Source organism: Patagioenas fasciata, chromosome 3 (assembly GCF_037038585.1).
Source record: "Patagioenas fasciata isolate bPatFas1 chromosome 3, bPatFas1.hap1, whole genome shotgun sequence".
Lineage (NCBI taxonomy): Eukaryota > Metazoa > Chordata > Aves > Columbiformes > Columbidae > Patagioenas > Patagioenas fasciata.
Genome location: NC_092522.1, coordinates 90,187,026 through 90,195,819, shown reverse-complemented (window position 1 = coordinate 90,195,819; position 8,794 = coordinate 90,187,026). Strand labels below are relative to the sequence as shown.

Below are 8,794 nucleotides of genomic sequence, written 5' to 3'. Positions count from 1 at the left end.
CAGCATAAGCAAAAATATCTGTACATGTGCAAAAGGAAAACAAAACTTTATGCTTAATACATTATTTAGTCTTTTTTCTCTTCTTTTTGCTAATGTATCACCTGTTGTTCCAGGTGTTGTGTCACCAGATGGCACAAGCATAGTTCTCAAAAAGAAGAGCTGTGCTGCCATTTAGCAGCAGTGGTAGGATCCCTCCAGAACAACCCAGGCAAAAAGCAGCCCTAGAAGCTCAGTCACACCGCAGGGCAGCCACAGCTGAGGAATCACGATCGCGGGAGAGAGCTGAGCAGGAAGCGAGTATTGCCCATGCAGTTCTCACGACCTCATCACCTGCCGTACAGGGATTATGGCCAGGCTCACGTAGCTGATCGAGCGGCTGTGCTTAAAGCAAAGGGCACCTGGCACCCTGCACAACCTCTTAGACAGGTGGCTGTTTCCCTGTCGTCAGAGTTCACTGGCTGACAAACATACGTGACATACTCCTGCAGAATTACAGGATGGTGAAACGAGCAGATGAAGAAGAAAAACTCATCTTCAACTTTAATGGCACTTCAGTCTGAAGAGAGATAAATCAATGAAGTTTACCACTGTGAGAAATTAGTTGAGAATCCAGCCTCAGGTGTTGCATTCTCCGTATCTTCCTGCAATAAACTTTTGAGAGACAGGAAGAAAAAAAAAGGCAAGAAATCGCAAAGTATTGAGAATGATAGAACAAGCTTTTGGTTCAATTTTCCCTGCTGACTTTCTTATTTGATAATGTGTCATGAATACGATGTTTTTTTATTAGGAGAGAAAAGAGAGCTGATTCTTGGCTTTCCCCCAGCTGTACATTATTACTTGAGAGCAAATGCACTGGGCCTGTTTAAGTATGCTCTTACATAAACTTGCTTTTAATTTGTTTGCTTGCTTACCTGTTTTTCATGCATGTGATATCCTTTATGCAACTGAAATAAGAAAGAAAAAAAAAAGCCCATAGCCAGGTTTTTAACGGTTTTATTCTCTTTGCTATCTGAAAAGACCACGAAAGATTTGGAAGAATAAAAAAAATATACCACGGTGTGAACTGTGGGGTTGTGCAGGGACAGGAGTTGCACTCAATGATCCTTGTGGGTCCCTTCCAACTCAGGACATTCTATGATTCTATTTGAAAATCCATTAAAAGAAAAAGCCAGTGTAATGTTCACAGGCACATTTCCAAATATCATTAACACCAGCGGACACCCACTTACCCTTCAATGAAGCGAGTCACAACTCATTTCACTAGGTGAATACTCATCTACTACTATACAGTAAACCATGACATGTGGTAAAATAACACTCATGGTGAGCACAGACACACTGGAGATCCCAACAAGCGACAACAAAGATAATGGGAGCACTGGTGTACGAGGAGAGGCTGAGAGCTGGGACTGTTCAGCCAGGAGAAGGTCCAGGGGGATCCTCTGCTGTGTGTAAGCACCTGGTGGAGGGGCTGGGAAGAATACAGACTCTTCTCAGTGGTGCCCAGTGACAGGACAAGAGCCAAGGGAGGGCACAAAGTGAAATCAAGGAAAATCTGCTTAAACATTAAAATGCCTTCTTACTGTGAGGATGGTCGCACACTAGAACAGGTTGCCCAGAGAACTGCTGGAGTCTCTGTTCTTAGAGATACTCAAAACCTGGGCAGATGCAGCCCAGGAAAGCCACTCAGGCTGAGCCGGCTTGAGGTGAGGGTGGACAGGGCAGCTCCAGAGGCTGCTTTCACTTTCAATGATGCAATTGTCAAGTCTATAAAAAAAATATGGACGTGTCTTGCATTAATACTGGGAAGTGATAGTCTTCCATCAAGGCAAAGTATGCAACTCCAGAAAATTGAAAGTTCTACCACTTTCACAGAAAGACATTTCTAATGTGTTGATGCATTGTTCTGGATGTTCGGGTTTTCATGTGTACCATAAACTATCCCCAGAGTTCATCAGGGATTTACAAATCTTCGTTTCTGTTTCCAGCAGAATATGAATTATTTTAAGTGCTTTTCAGTCACTTGAAACTCCATTAATTTCCAAGTTTTAAGAAAGCTAAATAAGAATGGAATCAGTAAGTTTACACAGCTTTCTGTGACACATTCTAGCCTTAAGCTGTTTTAGTTTAATAAATGTTTCAGAAGAGTGGTATACTTGATCATGCCTCGCTTTGTTCTGTGAATATTAAGTATAACCAGTGACAATCCATAAGCAAACTGCAGCAATAAACCCAGAAATTAAAAGCACACCCCTCAGCACTTTGTGGAAGCATGAATCCTCTTACAGTGACAGGAGAATGATATTTTAAAACAACCAATTCAAATCAACTTCAGAAAAAAAAAGGCAACTTTATAATTTTATATTTGAGAATAACTTGGGTTCACACCTGGAAAGGCCCACTGCTTTTATAGCTATTTCTCACGGTACGTAAGTGTTCTTTTAATTCAGAAGGATCATTTCAGTAGGCCCTAAGGCCCTAGAGTGCATCAAATAAAGCACTTAATGCAAGTATGTTCATCAGTATAGCAAATGAATCACCAGTGCAATTTAAAATAGAATTAAAAGCTACACCTTCCTTTGCCTGTGTAGCTTCAAAATGCCTATAGTTGTTTCTACACAAAATAAATACTTTTAGATTACTCTATAGTTACCTAAAGTGTTGATTATACATAGACAGCACATAAAGTATATTAATTTTCTGTAAATCAAGATTTTATGGTTTATTGCATTTGTTTACAACTTTTGTGGTGGATTTTTTGGTGTAGCTTGACCTGAAACTATTGGACATATCTACATTTTTTTTTTTCCCCAAGATTCAACTCTTCTATCATACAGTGATCAACTCTTTACATTCATCTTCTGTAGCGCTCTCAATTCCAGTTTTCCAGAGTTCAGGAGTACTAACACTACTCAAAAAGTACAAGTTCAAATACACTTATACAAACAGACAAACTAGACAGAATATTGCAGATAAGGCTACTTTTTTTTTTCTTTTTAATACATATATAAATTTGTTTAAACCAGGCACAAAGAACTTTGGAAAACACAATACTGAAAGCCACCTTTGATAACCTTTGAAGGTTAGGTGTTCGCAAATCCCACAGTCAAGCATTCATCCCTATAGCTTTAACAATGAATACACAGATCATTTATTTCCCCAGCACTTCAAGTGAATTGTACCTTAAACACAGTGGTTCTAAAACTGTACCATATTTACCAGAGTAAGACAACAGATGAGCTAATTAGGTGCTACCATGCTCTATTCAACTGTGTGCTTTACTCCTCCCCAGAGCTGACTGCTCAAAGGCCAGTCCCACACCAGAGACAAACATGCACACCTGAGCTGAGAGCAGGCAATGGCACTTGGGTACAGCGCCGAGCTTCATTGTGGAGCATGACAGTAAAAAGTACTGGCTGTGGCAATCAGGCAACCCATACTTACTCATATAAATTAGGAAAACTGCATTATCAAACTGTACTTTTATGTGAAGTTCAAGCACAAACATTTTGCAATATTCCAAATTCGCCAGAAAGCTCTGAAGAACGCATCCCCCAACTTTAAAGATGTATAATTCTGTACATTCAATTCCACATTAAATCACAAAACAATCATTTGCTTTTCAGCCACCTGTGAATTTAACAAAAAATCTTCACGATTTTAGATTAGCAAATGCATTTCCAACCTACAGCTTCATGTAATGTTATTAATAATACGTCTTGTTAAAGAAATTCTCTTAAAGCAAACATACGATATATACTGTGGGTAAAGGACACAGTGAACACATTATTTCCATTCTGTCTAACAAACACCTAGTGATTATGTGCAGTGTTTGAATGCCGATGTTAAAAACGAGGATTCCTGTTCTTCCAGTCCCATTCCACTTGTAATGAGAATTAGAACCTCAGAAGTGCATATACAACACGGACTGTGAAGAGTACAAATTAGTGCTTGTTCCACATAGGTGTTGCTATAGGTCCCTGTGGAGCCCTTTCAACAGTCACAAATTCATCAGGGTTGTCAAAAGCTTCATAGTGGATTAATAAATCTTGAATAGCACACTCCTCAATCTGAAAGGAAAACATAAATGTATGTCAGTCACAGGTCTACATTTACATCAGTAGCACAATTATGAACTGGCTTTACTGGTCCTGAATGCATGAAGAAGTAGCAGATGAGGCCTTCGGACAACTGCTCCTCATGGGAAACTTGAGTCACCCTGGTATCTGCTGGAAAGACAACTCAGCAAGGCATCAGCACACTACAGGAGGTTTGCCCTGGTGAAAACTACCTAACACAGATAATAAAGGACCTCATGAAGGGAAACACTCTGCTGGATCTCATACTTACACAGGAGGATTGGTCAGGGATGAGAAGGTCAAGGGCAGCCTTGGCTGCAGTGACCATGAGATGGCGAGGCTCAGGATCCCAGAAGATGGGAACAATAGCAGGATAACAACCTGGGAGTTCAGAAGAGAAGACGATCTGCTCAGGGACCTGCTTGGAAAAAAGTAATGGAATACAGCCCTGAAAAGAAGAGGGGTCCAGGACAGCTGGTTGATCTTAAGGATCACCTCCTCCAAGCCCAAGAATTGTCCATATCAATGAACAGGAAGCCAACTAAGAGAGGCAAAAGCCTTGTACGGATGAAAAAAAGAGCTCCTAACAAAATACAAACACAAAAAGGAAGCATACAAGAGATGGAAGCAGAGATAAGTGACCCAGAAGAAAACAGAGACATTGTCTGAGCATGCAGAAGCAGAATTAGGAAAGTCAAAGCCCATCTGCAGTTAAATCTGGCAAGTGACATGAAGAGCAACAAGAAAGGTTTCTACAGCAGCAGGGAAAACATGGGCCCACTGCCAAATGACAAAGGACATGGAAAAGGCTGGGGAATTAACAGTCTTCTCCACTTTGGCCTTTAGTGGTAACACCTGCCTTCAACAATCCCAGGTCCCTGAGACCAGAGCTTGCCAGTGTCACCGCAAGGCCACTCTGAAAAAAAATCTTTGAAAGGCTGTGATGATAAGGGTTGGTTCCTGAGGACTGGAAGGAAGCAAACGAAATGCCATTTCTGTCTTCAAGAATGGCAAGGAGGATCTCGCTGACTATTTACAAGTCACCCTCATCTTGATATGTATAGAAGTGAAAAAGCAAGTGCTCCTGGAGGCCATTTCCAAACATATGAAGAACAAGAAGATGACTGGGAACAGTCTGCATAGATTTATGAAGGGGAAATCATGCCTGTCAAACCCAGTAGCTTTCTATGGTAAGAATGCTGGCTTGGTGGATGAGGAGCAAACAGTTGATGTTGCTTATCTGAACTTTAGCAAGTCTTTCAACATTGTGCGTCCTACATCCTCATACACAAGTTTAAGTATGAACTGCATAAATGGACAGTGAGACAGACTAAGAGCTTGCTGAACTAGTGATGTCAAAGGGTTGTGATCAGCGGCGTAAAGTCCAGCTAGCACCAGTCGCTAGCACCAACACTGAGATTGAGACTAGGGCCAGTAGTGTTTAACATATTCATTAACTACCCACATGATGGGACAGAGTACACCCTCAGCAAGGCTGCAGACAACACAAAATCAGGAGAAGTGACTAACAGACCAGATGGTTGTGTTGCCATTCAGAGGGACCTCAACAGGCTGGAGAAATGTGCTAACAGGAACCTCCTTAAGTTCAACGAAGGGAAATGCAACATCCAGCTCTTGGGAAGAATAACCCCAAGCACCAGTAAACACTGGGGGTTGACAGCTTAGCATTAAAGGATCTGGGGTCCTGGTGGACAAGTTGACTATGAACCAGCAATGTCCTCACGTGGCAAAGAAAGGTGACAGCCTCCTGTGCTCTACAAAGGACAGTGCTGCCAGCAGATTGGGATAGGTGACCCTTCCCCTCTACTCAGCACTGGTGAGAAAGATTTGGAGTGCTGGGCCTACTTCTAGTACAAGAGAGACATGGCCATACTGGAGAGAGTCCAGTGAAGGGACACATTTTTAAGAGCTTGGAGCATCTGACATATGAGGAGACACTGAGAGCACTGCAGTTGTTCAGCATGGAGAAGGCTGAAGTATATAAATACCTGATGGAAGAGAGCAAAGATAACCGACCCAGGCTGTTCACAGTAGTGCCCAGTGACAGGACAAGAGGCAATGGCTAGAGACATGACATACAGAAAACTGCATTTAAGCACAATTTTTTTAATTGTGAAAGTGGTTGGACACTAGAACCGGTTTCCAAGAAAGGCCATGGAGCATCTGCTCTTGCAAGATATTCAAAAGCTGCCTGGACTCAGCTTTGAGCAACCTGCTCTAACAGACCCGGTTCTGAGTGTGGGTTTGGATTAGACCACTTCCCAGAGGTTCCTTCCAACCTGAACCACTTTCTGATGCTGTGAATGCATCAATCATAGGCTCAATAGTCAATCTGACTTTAATAGATCTTCCTTATCAAGCAGCAATGTGAAGTTCTTATTAAATTATATTTAATATCACTAAATAAATGATACTAATGTATCAATACATAATTAATCCTAAAAAGCAATCTCTGAAATAGCCATTGGAAACTCATTGTGTTACTTTACAGATGAAGTAATTTAGTGCTTTACCTGGATCAAAGCCAAAGGTTTTTCTCTGCTCCTAATAAGAGCAGCTTCTTGCTGGAGCTCTTCCTCTATAATAGCTGAAAACATGACAGGTGCTATCACAGGAGATTTAGCTGGTGATGTTGCTAACCAAGGACTGCAAGAAAATACACAAATGACATTATGAAGCAACATGAAGAACAAGGTCAGCACAATACACAGAAACAAGCTCCAGAATACAAGCTACTGTCAAACTTACTTATGACTCTCCAGCTGTGGAGAATCCAGAACATGGTTTTCCAGACCTGGGCTACTTCTAGTGGTGCACCTGGAAAAAGGTAGGAAAGGAGCATGAAAGTCACTGACAGAACATTCTCCTACATCATACTGTGAAGTACAAATTTACAGTAGGCAATTACAAATTTGTAGGATTTTTCCAGAAGAAAGGCATTAGGATGTAATGCTGAATCTGTCTTTAAGTGTGATACTGTGACTAGAGAAGGCACTGATGCTCATTTCTGAGCATCTTAGAGAACTTAATGGATTTTCAGCTTGAGCGTTAATTCTGACATTTCCTAACAGTTTAGCATTGAACAAAGGTTTGCGTCTTTGTTTTTTTTGTTTTTTTAAAAAAAGGAGTTTTTATATGTAAAATAATCAACTGAGTCATGCATCAACACTATTGACTATAAGTGTTTGCAAATATGAAGCAAATATTGCTTCAAGATAAAAAACAAACAAAAACCCACAAACAACTCTCCTGTATTCAAATTAAGCATTTCATGTGAAAGAACAAGCAGCAGCACTAGCAAATTATTTCCTCAAGCATAATTCCAGAAATCAGGGACTTTCAGGACATATCCTGCAACCACCTCTCATGTTCATAAGAACAGCATAAGACTAGAATTAACAGAATTGGGAAAAAAAAAGAAAATGTCCTGAAATATCAACAGAGTTCCCAACAGGAAGATATTTTATTCAGTTGCAAAACATTAACCTCTCAACAAAAAGAAGTCACTTTTGTTACATTGCACTTCTTAAGAAACAAGTAGATGTCGGAAAAATCCTACATCAGCAGGACCTATTCCTATTTAATACCTATATCTGGCAATTTTTGTGTTTTCCAGAACTCTAAAAAAGTGTTACAGCATACCGTGAAATGCTAGCAGACTTTTTTGAACTACTCTGCAGCATTGTAAGAAACTCTAACGGTGTTGGTATTTCAATAAATCACTCTCAATTTTCTTTAAGGCTTTCATAGTTCTCTGTAAGTGCCCATAAACTCTTGGAAAAAGAAGAAAAATCTATAGAAAGCTATTAGAATTCCAGTAACTGCTAACTCCTCTGCCTGGAATATTTTCCCCAGAACACAACTCCAAGGACAACAAGAACAATGATTCCTACCACTCAGCAATGAGAATGAACACAAATTTAACTGCTTAGGGAGAAGAAAAAAACAAGTGTGTATATATATATCTATATATCTATATATCTATATATATATATATATCTGCAGCAACAGCTACAAGGGTACAACAGTGGACTTCGAAAGAGGCTTTCTACAGTGTCACTCCCTTGAATCAAAGCCAGCAGATACTCCTTCTCCCAGGTCATATTACTTCTGTGTTTCCACCAGGAAAGCAGAGTTCACACTGGTCAAGATGATCCTTCCCCTCCACTTCCAGATATGAATAGGATAGCCAGAAGTTCACTGAATGCAGAGGAAACCAAAAAGGTTTGGCACTCTCCAAACTGGGCATTTCCAGATAACCACTGTTCCAGAGCTCTGAAAGATCTGACACATGAAACAACAGCTCTGTGGCAAGAGTGATCAAAACTGCTGTGCCGTTCTCCAGATCAAGTATCTATAATATATAGCTGCAGTTCCTTTGTTTCAACCTCATTAATATCTAATGGTTTTTTTATAGGTGTTCAAGAGTAGTTAAAAATGGAAAAACGATAGAAAAATCAGTATCTTGTAAATGTTGTGGTTTTTGGTTTTTTTTTTTTTCAGTTTTATCTTCGTAAAAGAAAACCAATGGCAAGTTAGAGAATTCTACTTTATTTAAGAAAGGTATCAAGTCAAGCCAGATAAGTGTGATAAATGAATATGGGAATTCTATAAGGCACTCAGTCAAGTGCCACACAACCATTTTTTTAAAAAAGGTTTCTCATACCTTTCCTATCTAGCTAATTCCTTACTTT

General features: G+C 40.1%; 1 protein-coding gene across 4 annotated transcripts in view; it reads right to left on the bottom strand.

Moving 5' to 3' along the window:
• Positions 1-2,696: 2,696 nt before the first annotated feature.
• Positions 2,697-8,794, bottom strand: part of IBTK (inhibitor of Bruton tyrosine kinase) — a 58,154-nt gene continuing 52,056 nt past the window's right edge. For all 4 annotated transcript variants that reach the window (XM_065834627.2, XM_071806827.1, XM_065834630.2 and 1 more), the window contains 3 exons: positions 6,849-6,917; positions 6,614-6,746; positions 2,697-4,070 (listed from right to left, as the gene is read on the bottom strand). In XM_065834627.2, coding sequence (XP_065690699.2) covers positions 3,945-4,070; positions 6,614-6,746; positions 6,849-6,917 — 328 coding nt within the window. In that variant the 3' untranslated portion in view covers positions 2,697-3,944. The remainder of the gene's footprint in view (positions 4,071-6,613; positions 6,747-6,848; positions 6,918-8,794) is intronic.